This window comes from Eschrichtius robustus, chromosome 21, assembly GCF_028021215.1.
Source record: "Eschrichtius robustus isolate mEscRob2 chromosome 21, mEscRob2.pri, whole genome shotgun sequence".
Lineage (NCBI taxonomy): Eukaryota > Metazoa > Chordata > Mammalia > Artiodactyla > Eschrichtiidae > Eschrichtius > Eschrichtius robustus.
The window spans coordinates 23,064,848-23,087,189 of record NC_090844.1 but is presented as its reverse complement, the minus strand read 5'-3'; the positions used below and the strand labels follow the sequence as shown (position 1 = coordinate 23,087,189).

The following is a 22,342-nucleotide window of genomic DNA, read 5'->3' as shown; positions in this document are numbered from 1 at the left end:
AAGCAAGGCAAATAGTTTTGAGGGGAGAGCTATTTGAATTAGTATAAGAAAATAAATAAATAAATAGCAATAGTAAACGAATCAAGCATTTAGTCCTTTATGTTATGCAAAGAACTTACTTTTCTCTCCCTAGGAGAATATGGGCTTATGAATGGTAGGCCTTTATAAGGCTGAATAAAACTCCATTTTATGAATAGACCACATTTAGTTTATCCACTCATTTCTTGATGGACAGTTGAGTTGCCTCCACCTTTTGGCTATAATAATGCTACTATGAACATGAGTGTACAAATATTCCTTTGAGTCTCTGCTTTCAGTTCTTTTGAATACATACCCAGAAGTTGAACTGTTGAATCATAGTCATTCTATTTTTATTTTTGAGGAAACTCCATACTGTTTTTCACAGTCACTGCATCATTTACTTCCCCACCAACAGTGCACAAGGGTTCCAATTTCTCCACATTCTCGTTAATATTTATTTTTTCTCTTTCATTTTTTTAAAAACAGTAGCTATCCTAATGGGTGTGAAGTGGTATTACCATATATTTCTTTTATGTTTCTTTTCAAGACTATGTCTAATGCAAACATTTTTTAATAAAAACTGACTTCCCAAGCTTCTGTAAATGACTTAAAAATATGGTAAAAAGCAAACCTATCGAAATTTCTCATATTAAATTATGTTTAATAAAGCTGATTTTGGTTTTTCCTTGACCTGTGTTTTCATTTCACTGACTTAACATTTATATAAAAATAAATTTGATAAAATATTCATTTGTTATTACTACTACGGGAGTATAGTATAATCAGCTGCTTTATGACAATAGGGTAGAAAGAAGTACAGTAACTGTATACTTTTAGCAGGCTGTTAGTGATAGCAGTCCTCCAAGAGGTAAAAACAATACATTTTCTGTATTTTGATTTGAGTTTACATACATTTTTATGAGACACTAAAGTATGTACATTTATTTAGTCATATTTTCTTTGCAGTTATAAACCACGGTTTATATATGCTAGAAAGAGATAACATGTTTTTACTAAAGGTACCATTATACATTTTAAATAGAGAGTTTAAAATATCTCCAGAAATGACCTGATGAGAAATTAGAGCTAAAAAAATGAAAGAAAAAAATGGTATTCAATATTCTAAACTAAAATAAGCTGAGTCTTATTTCAAGGACAACATTAAAAAACTTATTTTATACATAAAGGGAACAGTCTGACAAATTACAGCTATGATAGTTCATGGCTAGTCGTGTTTATGAAAGATGACATTATTCTGACCCACCCGCCACCATCTCAAATTATTTGTCCCCAGCCCAAATAGCATACAGACACAAATAAACCTTAAGTAATGTTTGTAAAAATCTTGGTGTGACAAAAGTAGATAATTACTTCAAATAATTTAACATTTCTAATTTGTGATTACGTAATAATAGCCATCCATTTTGGAGAAAGCTATAGTTAAGGGTAACTAGCACCATTCAAATACTGAAAATGATTCTTCCCATACATAATCTCTCATTCTGTGCTAGCAAAAAATACTATGTATTCATTTTGAGTAAATGTGGCTTAATTGATAGAACCAGCCATTTGTATAAAGGCTTCTGCAAATAATTACCCAAGAATCCTGACAAGGACTACCTAAGAGTGAGTTAGTATAAAATTTCAGTAAGCTATTTTCAGCTTCTTGACAGCCTAATGTTTTCTCATCTTGATAATCTTAAAAGACTTAAGGCAAACATTTCTATATGCAGTTTGTAAAGAAATATCTGTAGCTGTTTGGAAGTGTTAAAAATTTTAAATCCCAGCAGCCCACTGATTTGCCTTGGAATACAAGAAGACTTGGCAAGGTTATTTGTTGAAGAGTGAAACTAAGAAACACTTTAAGATTCATTCTCTTTGTGTGAGATGAAGATCTATAGTTTTCATGACATAGACTAAACTGAGAAACTTTCACATCTTACTGAAAATGACTTGTGGAGATAGATATATCCTGTGGCAGACGTTGGAACTAACAGTAATTCCAGAAGTCCTTTTAGGAAAGGCACATACTATATCATCAAAACTGGCCATCAGGTGGTTCTGTGTAGATCATTATGACTGAGTTACAAAGTAAATGTCTCTCTCAGTCTCTCCCTGTCTCTTTTTCTCTCTCACACACACACATACACACAAATGCATTCTCAGTAAGAGTTTATTTTATAAACTCTGTAGCACTAGAGTTCTTGTGAATAAATTCCAAAAATTTAGCCCTTGTCAAGGTATTAGGCAAAGGTAACCAGAATTCCATACCCTACACAAAGTTAACAAATTTTCAAGCATTTTCTTTTGCCTTCAGTTGAAACATGGTAAAAATGAGTATAATCTATAAAGGAAAGAGACTTATAAATAAATCAGACTCACTGTTATTAACACATGAAAATATAACAATCGCTCAGTTTGAAATTTCCTAGAGCGCAGAGACAGTGTCTTATTTATCCTTACATACTTAACAACTATCAAAATGTCTGAACACGTAAGTACTAACAAACACGCTGAATTGAATATATATACACAAAAAGTTAACAAAGCATTCGACTTTTAAGTGTTAGGGGAATAATCTGTACCTTAAGAAATACCTTTAAGGAAAGTGTCGATGCCCTCCAGCCAAAGACCACTAGGAACACAGCTGTCGTTGAACAAGTCGGGACGTTTCTTGTTACAGTGAGGGAGAACACAGGCCATGGGGAACATAGGCACCTCAGTAAGAGTATGTTAGAATCCATTATAGCTTTTGAGCTTAGTTAAGAGATTTCAGGGGAGGATATAAGGAAGCGAAGGTTTGTTCTAGATTGTATGCCATTAGAAAAGGGGGCAATTCTATGGCTGGGTAAAAAAGCAACTGTCACTTATATTAGCCAGTTGAGGAAGATGTTTGCTATGTTGTGAGTTCACAATGACCTTGTTTTTGTCTGTGGCCTAGATGTGTCACAACAGTTCCCATTTATAAGGTGTTATTTTCTTTCTCAAAGAGAACATTTAATTGATAATGAAAAAATTATTTCTACTGATTAGCTGAGCAAAAATTTACAAGTGAAAAAAATAATAAACTTGTCTTTGGGAACTCTTACTGTGCCAAATTTAATTGCCTATCATTGCCATCCATACAACCAATAGATTATTGAATGTAATGGCGGCAGTGATTTAGTTCCTTTCCAATATTATAGTCTAACTAAAAATGTTCAAGGGGTGAGCGATTCTCCAATAAATAATTCAAATAATATAGCCAGGTATTTAAGGATAAACCTAATCTTGGCATGATCAAGATGTAGAAATACCAAAATTACCAGAGAGATCTTTTGATATATTCCCTGCATAAGCACTCTTCAGCTAAAGAATACAGATGTAGTGGGAAAGATTTACAGAGGTCCGCGGTGCTTTTCTGCAATTATCCTTTGCTGAATACATAAAAAGCACATCTCCCACTGCTCTTGATCTTTCCTAATTGTGTTGGGACATCAAGCTTTATAGAGTCTACTGGAAGACATATGTGTAAATGAGTGTCTTAAGGAAAATGAATGAAAAATTCTAAGTATAGGGACTGCAAGTACTCAAAGAAGTCCTTCTGCTTCTGCACCTTCTTCAATTCACGCCCTTACAGCAGGAGACTCATAACACAAAGCAAAATTCCCTTATTATGACACTAAGAACTCACCATAGTTTCTGAGGAATAGCCTCACTGGTTAATTAAGCTCACTTAATTAAATCAGGTAAATACGAAAGTTATTTAACTTCATTAAACACATAAAACATAGTAAATACATGTTATGTTATCCTACATCATTAAAAGATACAAGGTCTTTCATTGAAAAATACTTAGGAAAACCCAGATAACCAAACAAATAAGGAATTAGTGAAAAAGATTATACAGTAGAATGAAAAAAAAAATCTACTATGTAATAAATACATTGTAAAGTGATCATATATACTTTCATCATTTCAATTGAAAAAGTACATTTCAATTCTTTTAGCCCACAGAGAAATGATTGGTCAAAATCAAAAGAAAGCTGCTCTCACATCCTACCAATAAAAACTTTTCATAAGCTGTTCTCCTTATGTTTAAACAACTTACAGTTTGTAAATGTGGGTTACTTGAAAGCTTAATTGATTTTCAGACCAATTAAAGATAGGTTTATTTTTAAAAATAGACTAGTGTTCCTGAATTTTAACCTTAAAGAATCTATAAAGTAGCATTCTGATTTGCTTTAAATAACAACATTGAGAACATTTACACAATTATATCACACTACTGGACAATGCAAATCTATTGGCAAAGTGTGATGATAAAAGTCTAGCAATATTTTTCAACTCAGGTTCATAGGAAAAAAAGTTAACAGAAGTGGGTAAGACAACCATTTGTTTTGACAGAAACTGTTGGAAGGCAGCCATTTTGTAAACCTGTCTTTCTGCCATCTCTGTAGCTTCTTAAGGACTTTTCTCACTTTATTCTCTACGAGTAAAATTCTCAGGACATAGCTACCTCATTTCCATCTCTTTAATTAGGTTTATAGAAAGTTTGCAATCATTCATTCCTTTCAATGTTCTTTAGCTCTGTGATCTGGGCACCAATTTTACAATGTATGTACATTCACTTCCTATTTTTTCTATTCCAAAAAATATGCCATTCTCCTTTCTGCTCTTATAGCTTCTAACACATTTAAAAGAATTTTCTACTTCACATTTTCAAATATTTCTTAGGAAAGACTACCTTTACGTTCATTCTGTGGTCAAATCATGTTTAAAAAGAGCATCTCAACTTTTGTTAACCATTTTTCTCTGAAAAGCATCACATAAGGACCTAAAGAAAAAAAGTATTTCGAATAATGTTTGGCGTTTTCTTTTCTTTCAGAAACAAAATATATAAACTATCATTCAGTAACATTATTCTTTTGTTCTGGAAAAAAAAAAGTCATCATGTAAAATGTATGTGTGTGTCTGTATGAGCATGGCTATTTTCTTCTCCAGGAGATTAGAAGACCTTTAGGTCCAAAACCCACAATAATTCAAAGTATTACCCACAACATTTAAGCATGATATTTGGCCCAAAGTGTACTTCAAATAATGGAGACAGTAAGTAACATTGACACTGAGAGCCATGATTAAGGTAAACATAGGGAAATATAAAAGGATCCAAGAACTTTCTAAGAAGTCCTAGTCCTTTAAGTGTCAAATGTTCTCTGGTTAAGAATTAAAATATCAAGAAGAGTATGTATAAAAATATACCCTTAAGAGAAAGAAATGAGTAAAATCACAAACTTCTGGTATGATGGTACTAAGCATAAAACATCTAAATATTGCTTCCATTCTTAATCGAATTTCTTTTCCTTCTACATTCTTGGCTAGCCTTTTCTTCTATAAACCATCATTAATATTACTATTTGGTATGTTTTTGTTTCTGTTTTACAAAGAGTATAGGCGAGCAGTTATTTTATTTTTCCTTATTAGGTTTTAAAAATGAAAGAAGACTTATTTTGCAAACAAGTTCACAAAATTGGTTGCTCTTCTGGAGGATAGGATACTCTCCCATGTCTGTCTGTTACTGCCACTGGCATTCTAATAACTTCTTAAAAACAAGGGTCATTTTTATGTCTTGTCATAAGCAATATATCATTCATTTTGCATTCATTTCAGTGTAATGGAGGGTAATAGAATAATAGAAAAACAACATATGGGAAGATTAGAACATCAATAGAGAAAAAAAGATTCTTCTTCACTCACTGGGGCCTATTTCCAAACACTGAAGCCAAATACATATAACTAGAATTATAAGGAGCAATGAATTTTTCCCCACAAAGAAAAAAACATGAGGGAAAGAACATAAACAAAAACTCATACACAGAATGTTACTCCACCTCAGAAAGAAAAGAGATACAAACTGGAGATGACGAGTTTTGATAATCCACAAATCAAAGGACAGCCTATTTGTAAAGCATTCCTTATCTAGTACTGATTTCCTGTCTAATTAATCTCCTAATAACTACTTCTTTTAAAAGAAATTCCCACATATAAAAAACAATACTCATTGTTATTTCTGATTATATTTCCCACTTTCATTCAGAAACACTTGAGCACATAATTCACTGTATTTCTCTCCATGCCCTGTCAGACTATCAATTCAGATGACTTTCAATGTCCACATCAAAAGAAATCTAGCAATTCTAAAACTGTCAGAGGCTGATTATCAAACACATAATTTTAAGACACTCTAAGTTATTGACACTCCAAGTAAACCTGATCCTTTCCCTGAGAAAAGAAAATACTGTTCACCTACCTATCACAGTCAGAAGCGCAAGAAGGCTAATCTGATTAAAAAGCTTCCTAGGAAATGGTTAGTACCCACCTTGTGCCCACTAAGGTCATGTATCCTCAACCAACCAGAGTGAATATACTCTCACCCAAACAGGAACATTGTGGTCTTGGGGTGGGGGGTGGGGGAGAAAGACAAAAGGGTACGGATAATATTTGTTTCAAAACAATCTCAACAAATTTAATGCCCAAGAGTTTCCTTCAGAACAAGACAGAAAACAAGGAAAGTTAACAATTCTAACAATGCCCATAAGATGGTGTTCTGATCTAAAACAAGGAAACTTTATCCATAGAAAAGAAACAAGCATTTAATTTTGACGCAGTAATAAACAGAAAAGGACACCAATGTAGCTAGAAGTAAAATGTAAAGAGGGGACTTCCCTGGTGGTCCAGTGGTTAAGAATCCACCTCCCAATGCAGGCGGCATGGGTTCGATCCCTAGTCGGGGAACTAAGATCCCACATGCCGCGCAGTGCAGCCAAAAGATTAAAAAAAAAAAAAAAAAAGTAAAATGTAAAGAAAAAAAAAAAAGATTGAGCTTTCCCTAAACATTAGTAATTCAAAAAATGAGACTATATGAGGATGAAAAGTAGAAAAAAATAGTACAGGGTGACCATATAATTTATTAACCAAACTGCCACATTTTTTTTTGCCCAGAGTGATAATTTTTAAAGTCTTTTCATTTGAAATAATTTCAAACACAGAGAAAAACTGCAAAATAGGTACAGAGAATTCCTATATATTCTTTGCCCAGACTCACCAATTTTTAATATTTTGTCCATGTTCTTTATATCCTCTCTCTCTTTCCCCTCTATATCTCTATGTATGTATGTAGAAGCAATAAATGATTTTTCTAAACCATTTCAGAAGGTTGCAATACATCATGTCTCTTTGCCTTTTATTACTTCAGTGTTTATTTCCTAAAAACGTGGATATTTTCTTATGTAAGCACTGTACAGTAATTAAATTCAGGAAATTTAACATTAGTACAATACTTTTATCTAACCTAGTGTACATATTCCAATTTTGTTATTGTTCCAATAATATCCTTCATAGCATTTTCCCCCTCCAGTCCAGGGTCATGTATTTTGCATTTAGTTGTCATGTCTCTTTAATCTCTTTTAATTTGAAATAATTCCTCAGCCTTTGGTCTTTCATGACATTGACATTTTTGAAAAATACAGGCCAATTATTTTGTAGAATGCACCTAAATTTGTGTTTGTCTAATGTCTCCCTGTGAGATTTAGTTATGCATCCCTGGCTAGAATGCAACATGAGAGATGTTGTGTCCTTCTCAGGTATTACATCTGACAGCATGCAAGGTTTATCTGACTCTCACTGATTATATTAATTTTGCTTCCCCAGTAAGGGTATTACCAGAGTTCTCCACTGTATAGTTACTGTTTTCCCCAAGTAATAATTTATCTATCAACAGCCACGCTCAGAACCATTGGAACTGACATTCCAATGCAGATATTCTTGATTCCAAAAATTCGTGTAACTGTGCTATATAGCCAGTGCTGCAGTCTTGCAGTACGGCCACGAACCTGCTGCTAGTGATAGCTTTTCCTCCACAAAGTGGGGAAAGGGTTAGGAAGAGCACAGTGCCTCCTAGGTCATCAACAACCATTCTAGTCCAAAGCTTTGAGAAACTGGTCCGTAAGCAAATGGGTATACACAGCTCATTCGCTTCTTCCTACCAGCTAGCACATGTTCCTCATTGATATCTTCTTAAACAGCATGTTGGAAGGTAGGAAAATGTAGGTGTAAGGCAAGTTCTGCTAGAAAACACCAGGCACAAAAGTAGGTATCTGTTCAAAGAAGGTTTTTGTTTTAGGTCAACCTATATTTTTTTGCACCATCACACCCTGCTCCAATTTCCTCAGCCTTATGAATGAGTAAGGTAAGGCAGGGACACTGACAAAGCTGGAGTACAGCAGGAAAAGATGGTATTCTGCAAAAATTCCATCAGTAAACTCTCCAATACTAAGTTAGTTACTTTAATTACAGAGCCTCTGTAATCCTAAATAATTACCAATTACTCCCTTTACTCCACTATTCAGGGACACCTCATTTTTTAAATAATAAAGCCTCATGATATGTGTTTCAATGACTTTTTAAAGTTTCAGAAAAATAACTCTCCTACGTTAGATAAACTAGGAAAATACTGGCTACTGGGCTATTCCAACCTTAGGGCTGAGCCAAAGAGTAAATGGAAATAATGAACAGCACAGAAAGAAGATCATGAAGGAGGGGACTATGGGCTTATCTACCAGTTACCAACTGATAAAGCAGCAAGACTGTTGATAACTTTTACTTTTAGCCACAATTATTTCAGCTGTAAACGCTAAAATCATAATTTTGCTTTTTATTCACCTATAAAAAGCTAATGCATTAAACAATTAAGTTCTCTGCAGTACTATGTGAATAGTACTGAGAGTCCAATCATACCCCTCATAACTCACAGTTGCTTAAATATAGGTTTCTGATCAGCAGGTAGATTTAGAAAAATAAGCATGCCACCGAAATTCCTATTGTTCATGTAGTTACGCTCAACGCTTAAATCCTCAGAGTATACATATGAGAAATGACTGATTGCAAATAGTAATAACTGATCAAAAATAGTTTCAAGACTTCTAGGAAAATGGAGTAGATGTACTTTTCTGTATTCTTCCCACCAAGTACACCTAAAAACACCTGGACATCATATGTAAAATATATATAAGAAGACTCTCAATGGTGGACAGAAGAAGGCAGACCAGTTAAGGACCTTGGTACACAAGGAATGACTCATGGTGGTGAGTTCTCAAGTCCTTTTTGCCCCATATATACAGACCTAAGAGCTGAAGAAGCTGACAACTCAGAAAATGCCAATAGGTGCAGACAAACAAAAGTCTGTTCTTTCAAGCCAAAGGGCCAGGAAAGGGAAAGTCTGGCATGACAGAAAACCTTTAGACAATAACTGCCTCTTCCAGTCAAATACTACAAAAAACAAAAAACAAAAAAAAACCCCAAAAACAAAAACAAAAAAACTGTGGCTCTACCCCTACTCATGAAGCAAAGGCCGGCGATGAGTCTAAATTTGCAAGCTCACTAGGAAACAAGACTTTATCTCTGCCAGGTAACAATTAGCCCCTCCTCACCACAGTGTTGGTGGAGACCACAGACTGCCACAAACTTTCACTACAGCCCAATGGTAATGAAGTCAACCGTCTTCTCCTCCTGTGACGTCAGTCAAGGCCATGTGGGGAAAAGATCAGCAAGGATAGAGAAGGACTCAATAACACCATCAACGAACAGAATGGAACAGACATTTATAGAACGCTCCATCCAACAACAGCCAAAACACATTCTTTTTACATGCCCATTTAACATATACCAACATAGACCACATTCTGGGCCATAAAACAAAAATTTTTTAATGAAAAGAACTGAAAACGTAACAAGTGTTGTCCAACCACAATCAAATCAAACTAGAAGGTATATCAAAAAGGTAATAGAAAAATCTCCAAACACTTAGATTCTAAACAACATACATCCACTAAATATTTAACCATGGGTTAAAGAGAAAGTATTTAACCATGGGTTAAAGAGAAAGTCTCGAGAATTAAAAAAGAATATATTGAACTGAATGAAAATAAAAATAGAACGTATCAAAATTTGTGGAATACAGCCAAAGTAGTACTTAGAGGGAAATTTATAGCACTAAAATGCATATATCAGAAAAGAGGAAAAGTCTCAAATCAATTTTCTAAACTACCACCCCAAGAAAAAGAGTGAAATAAGCCCAAAGTAAGCAGAAGGAAATAATAAACATAAGAACAGAAATCAACATAACTGAAAAACAAAATCAATGAAACAATGACTTGGTTCTTTGAAAAGGGTCAATAAAACTGACAAACTTCTAGGAAACACTAGTAACACAGAAGAGAAAACACAAATTACCAATTATCAGGAATGCAACAGAGGCTATCACTACAAATTCTGCAGACATTAAAAGGTATCTAACAAAAGAAAACTACAAACAACTCTACACACAGAAATCTGACAGCTTAGATGAAATTCCTTGAAAGACATAAGCTACCAAAACTCACACAAGGAAAAAATATATAACCTAATTAGCCCTGTACCTATTAGAGATATTGAATGAATAATAATCTTCCAAAAAAGAAAGTACCAGGCCCAGATGGTTTCACTGGTGAATTCTACCAAACATTTATAAAAGAAATAATTTCTTCTAGAAAACAATCTCATCTAGAAAATAAAAGCAGATGGAACACTTCCTAATTCATTCTATGAAGCCAGCATTATCCTAATACCAAAATAAAGACATTACAAGTAGGGAAAACTACAGAATCAGTATTTCTGGTGATGGAAATGTTTTGTATCTTTAGTGCATCAATGTCAATATTCTGGTTGTGATACCATACTACAGTTTTGCAAGATGTTACCACTAAGGGAAAATAATAAAGAGGGTACTGGGAACCTCCCTGTATTATTTCTAACAACTGCATGTGAACCTACAATTAATTATGTCAAAATAAAAGTTTAATGAAAATTTCATTAACCCTTACAATACTAAAGCATTAATGAATTCTAATGTCGCACGTTCTACTTAAGAAAGCAAATGTTAACTAATTATTATAAGAAAATTTAAAACAGCCATTTAAAACAGCAGTTTGGTTGTAGTTGAAGCTCTAATATAAACTGCAATGAAAATGCTATAAGGTTGCTACAGTTTACTAGGGAAAATGACAGTTGCTCTCCGAGTACACTAACAAGATACTATGCTTCACAAATATGTCATTTTTGATGAGTTAAATGATCATGCTGGTTTTAATGATCATTAAAGTAGGCCTGCTGGCTTTAATTACACAAAAGGTTGATGGGAAGAGGGTGAAATACTAGAATTCTGGGTTATCTAAACAGAAAATTTCTATTCTCTCCCATTCCATATATTTATGTCTAACTGTAACTCATTTAAGGCGTACACACTTAAATTATTTGAGCTGCCTCTTATTCATTATGAAATGAATAGTTCAAACATTTTGATTATTATATCTTTCCTTATAGCTTCTGACAAATGGAATATTTATAAATGGAAAATTTCTTGCCATATCAATAAACAAAGGATGTCACAGTCATCAAGGACTGCAACCCTCCAACGTGAGCCGGTGAGCCCTGAGAAAACTCAGAGCTGAAAAGAATACGCCATCTAGCAGCCATCAGACTGCAGCCACTCCCTGCGGTGAGCCCTGAGAAAACTCAGTTTGTGAAAATACAGGATACTGGCCCCAGAAAGCTGAGGTGCATATCAAAGGAATGATTTCAGTGAGCCCAGACTCTTGCATCTTCCCATACATAGAAAAGCACTAAATTCCTTAACTTGAGATACCTGGTTTTCTTTAATTGAAGATAATCTTTTCACTACCTGTCCTTTTGTTGCAAAACTCCTATATATCCTGGCTCCTCCCCTCACTTCCTTGGAGCAGTTTCTCAGTCATCTGAGAGCTATCTCTCAGAGTTATCTGTTAGCCGTCTCCCGGGCTGTAGTCCTCATTTTGCCCCAAATAAAACTTAACTTGCAACTCTCACGTTGTGCTTTTTTTTTTTTTAAGTCAACACGACACTTCTAAATATTGTTTTCTTAATACTTCAAATGAATGTTATTCAAGCCTGCTGCCTAGAGAGCAAAGACCTAAGAACATCATTTATAAAGTTGGATAAATCAATTAATTATCCAAGTAAGTCATTTTCTTATAATAATACAATGATAAATCTTGCAGGTAATATCAATCAGGTAAATTTTCTTCTTTTTGAAAAGAACAATCTTTAAGCTAAGAAAGTAGAGAAACATTATATTAACGGATTGAATTTAAACCCTGAATTTATGGGTCAGTCCAATTTTTCAAACGTGTTTTATACCACATCCTTCTAAATGAATGAGTAGGTTAAAAAACCTGATTCTGCATATATAAGAATACTGAACTCTAGAGCCAAACTGCTTGAGTTCAAATCCCAAAAATTTCCCTTAAGGACTGTGAACTTGTAAAAGTAACCTAACTTCTGGTGTAAAAAAAGGTACAGTGATAATATCTATCTCCTAGTGTTATGAGGATTCAATGCCCTTAGAACAGGTCTTGGCTTACAGAAGCATTCAGGAGTTGTCAGCTGCTTTTATTATTACTGTATTTTACATAAAGCTAACTTCTAAAACAAACTTTGGCTTGCTGCAAGTAACCTAAGAGACAATTCAATAAAAACTACTAAATGAACTGAATAGGTGCTAAAAAGAAGAAATGAACTAGCTTCAGGTTAACCTTTGACCTGTTTGTTCAAGGTGCAAATAACACTCTAAAATTTAAATCATGGTGACCTATGTCAGATATGGTCTTTTTAAAAAGGTACTACTTTAATATTCCTCTCCTAAGTCCTTTTCATATTCTTAAGGTTTCAAAAAAGTGTTGCAATCACTTTTAATAACAAAATCTTAATTTTCCTGCTCATGTCCAAAATTATAGACAGATCAAACCATTAATAAAATTTTCTTAACAATTAGTTAAGGGATTAACATTTTCAACACATCTTTAAAATGAGTATTCACACTGTTTTATTTCAATGACAATTTTTAACTTTCTTGCTCTAATACTACAGGGAATTTTTTTAAAAAGTCAGGAATTCATGTTAACAATAATTTTCACCTAATAAAACTGAAGTGGATAAACATATAGCTTTTCTTTAAAAGTAAGGGATTTCCTTTCAAGGTTTGTTTTCTAGGAGGTACACTGTACTATCAGACTTCCTAATAACTGATAAAAATAATTCCTTAAGTTCAAATTAAGGACATGAGAAATCTGTCTTCAATCATGGAGGCTGATAGTAAAAATGTACTACACATGAAAGGCAATATGCTCTACTCTAGTAGAGCTGATGTGCAGAACAGCCCATTAACAAAACAATAACAAAAAGAAGAGTAAAAATTAGGCCTTGGTTTGATATCTGGAAGTCTGATGTGACAGCTGCAGGAAGTTGGATCTTTCCAGAATTGGAATATTCTCAAGCAAAGGAACTAACCAAGAAATCTGTTGATAAAAGGCTCAATAGATACCTTACCCATCACACCAATTAAAAAAAAGAAAAACTTTAATGCACTGTGTTTTAAGAGGTGTACATGACTATAAGCAATTCAAAACAATTTTGAAGAAGTAGAAAATTTAATAAGACTATTACAATATGGCATGAGAGTGAAATAATTAATAGTTATTGAGTACTTGTAGGACCTGGAAAATATGCTGCCCTCAGTGACCAGTAATCAGACCCTAGATGTCCTTATTTATTCAATTGTTTCATGGACCCGTCCAAGTCCTGGACGCAGTGAAGTGAGCAAGAGAGACAAAAGCCCGAATCCTTGTGAAGCTTTTATTCTATTGGAGCAAAAAAATAACAACAACAAACTAATGCAATTTCAGATATGCATAAAGATAATAAAGTAATAAATCCATAAGGAAAATGAAGTAAGCTAATGGGATTGAGAACAAGAAGGCTTCTGTGAGGAGTAAACATTTGAGTGGAGATTTGACTGATGACCCATGTGAAGTTCTGGGGCAACGTCCCAGTTTTAGTAAAGAGCATGTGTTGGTCCAGACACAGAAAGGGGCTTCATCTGCGTGAGGAGCAGCAAGCATACAGCTGTAGCTGAAGCAAAGAGCTCAGGGAGAACACAGTACAAGACAAGATCAGAGATACGCAAGGCAGGGGCCCGATCATGGTCGGCTAGGGTTGAAGTCTGGATTTTATTCAGGGGTAATGAGAATATATTAATGAATTTTCTAATCACAGCACTGATTTATGCTTTAGGAAAGACCACTCCAGCTATAGTGGAGGCAGAGAGACCCATTATGAAGCCACCGCTGTCATGAAAGAAAGACGAAAGGCGTGTACTAGGGCTAGAGCAGTGAAGCTGGTAAGAGATGGTTGGATTGGGGATTTGAAAGTATGGTAGACCTGAATTACTGACAGGTTGCTTTCAAAACGTGAGAAAAAGAAAGGAATCCTAAATTTTGGCTTAAGCAAAACCTAGCAGTCAAACCTACCGAGGCAGGGTCCAGATCATTTAACTCTTTGCTCATCATGCTGAAGGCTTTCGTTTTATCTGAAAAGCGGTAGGAAGCAGTGAAGAAGAAGAACAACAACAAAAAAGAGATAGGATTCCAGATATATCTTGCTGATTTAACACACCAGGCTCTGCAAGCACACACCAGACCCCTCAACATTGCCTCTAGCCTGAGCCACAGCTGATTCCTTCTAGAAACGGAGCCAGCCCATCAATCACAGATTAGAATTTCCTCAGAAGTGCAATGAATCCAGACAAAAGTTTATTCTTGAGACACCTTGGTGCAAATATATTCCTCTCCCTTATTCCCCTATCCCTAAATCTACTAGGAAACTGCTAGGATGAATTACCTTGGCAACCTCGTGACCATCTAAACTCACTCACTTTACATCCCTGTCATCCTCGGTTCTACCAACGATAACTCTCCTTTGGCCATCTATCCTTTCCCAAACTCTCAGCCTCAATCTGCTGTCACCTCTTCTTATGACCCAACTTCCCACTGTGCCCCACAGAACCCCCTTTACATGATTAACAAATACTCCTACATCCTTATACTCTTCAATGAACACTCCCTTTGTCAACCACCTTTAATTTACCTGTAGCTCTGGCAAAGTAATACCACATGCAGCGCAGCCCTTTAAAAAGGAAGCTCCTCGTTCACCAAATCCCCACATACTTCATTCAGGAATAGAGAGATACATGTGTGTGGATGCTAAGTCTGAATATGGTAAAGAAGCATAATTCCACTGGAAATGATAAAATAACTCTAAATTCACAAGGAGAATAAAGGATGAAAACACTCTACTTAATGGTAAATACTAGAGGATTAGTTCAAAAAACTAAAATATATCCATAGAAGGATACCATGAAATTTATAAATTCATGTTGCAGAAGAATACTTAGCACCTTCTGGGAATATTCATATAACTAAATTAAAAAAAAAGATTATTAAGCAATATGTAATGTATAAGGCTGATTTGATTAAAGAGAAAGAAGAATGCGGGGTGTGTGTACTAAGAAAAAAAGGTTATAAATAAAATATACCAGAATGTTCTCTGTAGGTGGTAGAATAATGAGTAATTTTTTCTTTTTTGTACTTTTCCTATTTTCCCTAATTTCTTAATGAATGTATTTTTTATACCTAGAAAAAAGGTCAAAATAAGTAAATTTTAAAAAATCCATAATCATAACACACCGAAACTGCTCTTCAATGAAATTTACACAGGCTTGTTTAGGCTTTTCCTATCCTTGTTTCCTAAAAAACAAAAAATAAACAAACAAAACCACCTCCAAGTCCTTCAGTTGACTGCCCAGAACCTCAGTCATTAACCAAAAACAAACAAAAAACCTTCAAGATCTCTTCTAAGCATATCATTCACTTAATAATTCAACAAAGAGTTTAATGAGTCTTTCCAATTAATTATTCTCTTTAAAATACTTAAGTGCACTATTCAAAGCAGATGGCTATATGCTGGGGGGGCGGGGGGGGGGGGCCCTTAGCTGTAAAACTAAGGGTATGTTGTTGTTTTATACAGCTCTGTAAAAACTCATGCATTCTTTATGCGGAAGAGGGTATTAGTCATTTATTTATTTTAAAATATTCGGTAAGAGAGATTTTCACTTTGTTAATTTCCTTTAAGGAATATACATATATCTATACACAATTTTGGCTAATGCACAAAAGCAGTAACATAAAAAATTCTGTAAGTCATCTTTGGCAATTAAATTCCCAAAGACGAAAAAAATTAAGAACAGAAACTTCGCCCTCAAGGTTAAGTAATGGTACTACATCTGGCATAAAAATGACACATCATCTAGAATAATCTCTAATAACTCTAAATTAAGACTTTCCTTTCAAAAGATTCTCTTTTTACCACTGCTCAATCTTTTAAATTTAACTTTGGAAATAATACTTCCACCATAATTCCATCAGAAAGAACTGCTTAGAAGAGAACCTGCATGGGCAGAAAAACATTTTGGAATATATTTCACTGCATTATGTAACACGAGTGTGTAAATATCATTAGCTTATATTTTCCACTAGAATGCTTTTCTTTTAAATCATATCTGAAAAATTGTATGTCATTTCCAAAAGAGCATATTCTTGAAAAAAACAATTAATGAGCTCAGTATTATGACCAAGAAGAATTTCATATCTTCCTATCTAAGCCAAATACAGTGCTAGATGCTTTTCCAGGGAAGTTTAACAGACATAGTATCTGTCCTCCAGGAAGCTTTGGTCTCTGTGAGTTATTCCGCCAAATTTCTTTCCCAAACTAACAACAGCCAGTATAACCTCCCCTGAAATTCACTTCCACTTAGAAGATAGCTTCTTGTTGTTAATAACTTATATTCAAACTGTCTTTAAAAAAAGTGAAAGTGGATCTAAAGCAGTGCTGCATTAAATGAACAAATGGACAAATCTAACAAACGGACAAGGCAGGCGTTGAGGACTGAAGACAAGGAAAGGTCAGATGGAGGACACAGATACAGAGACAGTCTTGGTCAGCATTTATAATATCCCTCTAGTACTGAATTTTCTCCTTTGGTCAGAGACCACTCCAAGGCTGCAATCGTTGCCCGGGGCTCTGCTAAAGGAAGAGACTGAAAGGCTGCAGAACCTAAACAGCAGCCCTGAGGCTACAGACTTTAATTTCATTATTTAAAACTTTATAATTATATTTAAATTTCTCCTTATCTACACTGGTTTAAAATAGCTTTATTCCTCTAGTGTATGTTATATCTTGATTCAGCAACTGAATCACCTAAGCTCTTATTAATTTAGATAAATCAGATTACTCTGATTTAGCAGAGATTATGTTAATTTTAACACTGAGGGAAGTTGTCTTTCCATGCAGAGTAATTAAGCAAAATTCCACATATTTTCAAAGCTTTCTGTATGTAGATATTTTCCGTTCACCTCAGAATCTTTGTTAAAAATGGACTCAACTTAAAAGTGAATAAAAGATTTATTTTCTTCAAACCTGGACAAATTTAAAAGGAAGCTAAAAGTCATTTACTTTCATACAACCTAAAACAATACTGTGAGCACTGCAGTGACAGAGGCTCCAAATTACAAAAGTCAGTTAAGTAAAAGAAGGCAAAGGCAGCAGAACTCAGATGCTGAGAATAAAAACAAAAATAGATCCAATGCAGCACTCTGCGAATGAAGACCAGTGAAAACGGTTGCTCAATAGCACATCACTTATAGCATTATTTCCTACGTTGTTATTGAGAGAGCCTTTCTATTCCAGCATTTCCTCTTTGTTGGTTCCTGACACTTGCCTTAATAAAACCAATACTTAAGCCAAAATTTTTCACTCTCTGAAGAAAGAAGGTCATCCATGGCCTCAGTTAAAAAGTACTTTGCTATCATGGTAAAAGGGAGAAGATAATGATAAAAATATAAACAGAGTGGCAAGGGAGGAGCGGCATCATATTTTATTTAACCATTGATCTAAGCAATAAGGCAGCAGGTTGTCTTTCCTATCAAAACTACTTTTATAAAGTAATACAAATGCCCTTGCTTGCTCAATTGTGAAGGTCTTCAAAAGAATCAACTGAGAAGATGAGGTACAGGAAATTACAATCCAAACCATAAAAAAAAAAAGTCTAAAGCAGGAATAATTATGTTATCATTTAATGCTGTAATTCTCAGAAATTCTAAGTATAATAAGCAATCCTATTGCTTATGCTTATGCCAGTATAGCGATCAACGAAAACAGTTAATATAACAAATCAATAATAGAGATAATGGCATATATATTTGTTGAGCTTTTATCAGTAGAAAAAAAATAAAATTCAGACCATAAAGATTTTATAAAAGCAAGCTAATAGATCCAATAGCTAGTAGATAAAATAATCGGGCAGCTCTGTTTTCTTACCTGTAAGGACAGCTTTTGCTGAAGGATCTGCCAGGTCCAGGGCTGATTTCCCATCAGTGTTCCGAATGTTTGGATCAGCTCCGTGCTGCAGCAGCACTGTGCAGGGAAAGCAGAAACAGTATCTTACCTCAGGGATACAAAGATTATTTACTGGTAAGTGCCGCCTCGGCATGGTGTAGGCATAAACATACATTGCACAATTTTTTCTCTTTCAAGAAAGAAAGAAAAAGAAAAAAAAGCACTGCAGCAAAGGATCCTCTCTAGAGTAAAGCGAAGTTGGCAACTTGGGGTACAGTATTATCACATGACTTAACATCATAAACACGAAACTAGAAAAATCCTGCAACAGACAGTTTGGGTTTGCCTCCTTCAGGCAGAAAAGGATGGGGAGCTGCATGCTCGCTGCCTCGCACTGTGAAATCCTCTCACTACGAGCCTGCCCTGTCTTTACTACCACTGTGGCTGCTTGTTGCTGCTGCTGCTTCACTGCTGAATTTCCCACCGCTTCCTCGTCTTGGAACAGCTGTAATACTGTGCAAGCCTTTTAGTGATCACCGCTTACATGTATGGAAACTCACCAGAACATACTGGCTTGCTTCCAAGAAGTTTACCAGACACAGTAACGCATGCAACTTTGGTTCCCTGTAGCCGAGCTGCAGAAAGGAACTGCCTTCCACAATAATTCTGGCCATGAAAAATTTTTAGGATCAGAAATTCAATCACTATGATATATGCTGAGGATTAATGTTACACATGCTATATTGGGTAAAAAGTAGCTACAGAGAATTTTCAGACGTGTAGGCTTCCAAAAGAGAGAATCACTGTTTAAGTGAAATCCAGATATAATTTATTGATCTAAAACATTTCTCAAGTACATCTGGTATGTGTGTGTACAGGGGCGGGGTGGGGATGGTGGAGGGGGAGGGCAGGTGTTGCTATAACACTACCCAACCAATGGTTAAACTAAAAAATATATTAAAAACTAGTCTAATAAGCAAAGTTCAATTACAAGTTATTCTAACAGCTCAAATCTAACACAAGATTTTGTGTACTCCTGGAGAGAACAGAAGTTGTTACCACTTACCAATATTCTATAGCATAAATTTAAAACAAAGCAGAAATATTAAATGCAAATAAATGGTTAAAGACATGTCATATAATGACTGTTGATGTGTCCCAGATTTTCATTCATTAACAGTCCCACGCTAAAGTACATGCATTCTTTAGGAATATTTGGAAGGCAAGCCTCATATATTACTAAGTATAGAGCTTTATAAAGCTCTTCTTCTCCCTTTAATACATAAGCCATCTAGTCGATGGCTTTATTATAAGGTACAAAGGAACAGCCTTATCTAGAATTGGGACGCAGCTGCTGGGACAGCGTGCATCAGCATCTCTTGCGCTAAATCTTGGATACTTTCAGACTTGGGATAACAAAAACTAGCCATGGCTTGAAAAGATGCAGTGAGATTTTGCTAAGACTTTCACTCTTGACTGTAAGCAATGAACATAATTCTTTTCCAGATGTTTATAAAGTGACAAAAGTAGCACAAAATAGCAAGTACCATAATGTGAAACTGTAGTTATTCTTTCATCATAATGAATAAACTTTCACAGCAATATATATTTTTTTATTCCAGGAAGAAATCCCAACATGAAGATTTGGTTTGTAAAGGGTCTTTATCATGAAGCAAGCTCATGTATCAAATGTAAAGATGACAGCTATCGCTATATCTTTATTTAGTTGCTGAGTGATCACATGCAAAAAGTAGAAAACAAAGAAACAACAGCTACCATGAAAAGCTGAGTTTTTTTATCGCCTACTTCGAGAACTTCAGAACCTGCTTTAAACAAGAAGTATAAGAACGTAGTTTAACATCCTTGATGATAATATGGTGGGAGCTTTTACTTTGCAGCTTAATGTGTGGTAGAGGCAAAACATAGAAAGTCTTAATGTTCCTCCAAAAGTCACCTAAAGTCTCAGCCTTACCTATTATATCTTTGCTATTTTGCAACAGAAATCTGCCATTACAGTTTAGCTGCAGTTTTGCTTTGTTTTAGTAGACTTTGAAAGGAGTAATCTTTTCACTAGAAATATCTGTTTTCTAAACATTTTTGAGTCATATGCATCTCATTCATTGGACCTGAACACACAGAAACATCACTGAAGAGTTACACAGCAACAGGGAATAAGAAGCTGAATTTTCCAAACCAGATGCTGATAACAAAATCCACATTAGAAAATAATCGAACCATTTTAATTCACCAGATATGGGTAAAAACCCCACAAAACTCAGTAGAGTTAAGAGTTTTAGGAGCAATAAAGGTATCCACAACTAGACCACAAGGGATCTAAACTTACCTAACTTTTTATAAAAGGGCAGCACTGGGGAGATTAAATGGGAACAAAAAATGGCATCAAAAGTACTAAGCACAGAGCCTGATAATACACATCAACTAATACTAATATTTAAAGCACATTTTAAAATGTATTTGTACTCTCAACTCTACCATTAACTACTAATTCATTGCTTTGTCCTAGAGCCAAACCTTCAGATCTTAACTTTTTCTGTAAAGGGCCAGAGAGAAAATATATTAGGCTTTGTAGACCATATGGTCTCTGTCTCAGCTATTCAGCCTTGCCTCAACCCCATCATTACAGAGGAAAAGCAGCCACAGACAATACTTAAAGGCATGTGTGTGGCTCTGTTTCAATAAAACTTTATTAAAATTTGAATTCTGTATAATTCTCATATATAAGAAAATATTATTATTATTGTGTACTTTAAAAAATCATTTAAAATATAAAAACAATTCTTAGCTTACAGGACATACAAAAAACAAGGGGTGAACTGGATTTGGCCCATGGTCATAGTCTGCCAACCTCGACCTTGGGCAGTGATAGATAAAGTGTGGGCAGTGATAGACAAAGTGTGGTCCATGGACTGTTCTAGTCCTAGAACTCTCTGTAATCCATCGACATTGAGATAACCACAGAAATTAAGAGGAAGCATTTAAAACCGTGTGTGTCATTTTAAAATTACTTTTTCCAGTACCTCATCTTTATTGTAGTTTACAGAGTTATTGGCCTGCCATGCATTGGGGAAGGAAAAAAACTGGTCCCTGACCACAGACAAGGTTGAGAGGCACTAAGCCAGTTCCCAGGTCTATAAAGTGAAGGACCTGGACTAGATAAATGATTTCTATGTATCTAGAATAGGCCTCAAATCCCTGATAATGCTTTTAGAGTTACAGTCTAAGCATTAAGATCTAAAATCTTAAAAAAGAAAAAAAGATTTGCCTCAAGCAGACCCTTTTCCTTCCCTACCCTTTTAATCAAAATGGAAAAAAAAAAAAAAAGATTTATTTACCCTAACACTTGATTTAACAAAAACAAAACTAATAGTTGAGACCATGATCAAAGTTGTAGGGTACATACTAAAAAGTACCAAACTACTTCTTGAGCAATTCCTCAAGTCAAATTTGTTTCACACTATTCCCTATGAAAATCTGTGTGATCTTCTGTGTGATTTTCTAAAACCAGAAGAACAGCACATACATAGGGCAAAGATAACAACCATGGCTTTCAAGAATGTCAGTCTGTACTTGAAGTGGCGACATGTAGGACTCTCAATGCTGGATGCTTCAAGAGTTGCTTTCAAAGTTCTGTGCTACCAAACGGAATAATAAAATATGACTACGGATACATAATACAATTAGAAATTCATCTTGTAACAGATTCTTCTTCAAAAGTAGCACAAATGTCTGAAGCAAAGTTCCCAGAATATACAATCAATATACAAACTAAGGTTTGAAAGAAAAACAAGGAAACTAAAATCTGAGTAACATTCAGTAAGTAAATTCGAGACTACTGTGGACAGACATTCAAAATCTCCTTGTATTATCTTTAACCCATTAGGGCATTATCAAACCTCAAATCCCAAATGACTAGGCTGTATATCTCAAATCCATTTATCTCCTTTGGAAGTTATAAGGGTGG

General features: G+C 34.9%; 1 protein-coding gene across 1 annotated transcript in view; it reads right to left on the bottom strand.

The window, feature by feature from the left end:
- Positions 1–22,342, bottom strand: part of TNKS (tankyrase) — a 179,164-nt gene that overhangs the window by 112,218 nt on the left and 44,604 nt on the right. Inside the window, exon 3 of the mRNA XM_068531939.1 lies at positions 18,343–18,438. Coding sequence (XP_068388040.1) covers positions 18,343–18,438 — 96 coding nt within the window. The remainder of the gene's footprint in view (positions 1–18,342; positions 18,439–22,342) is intronic.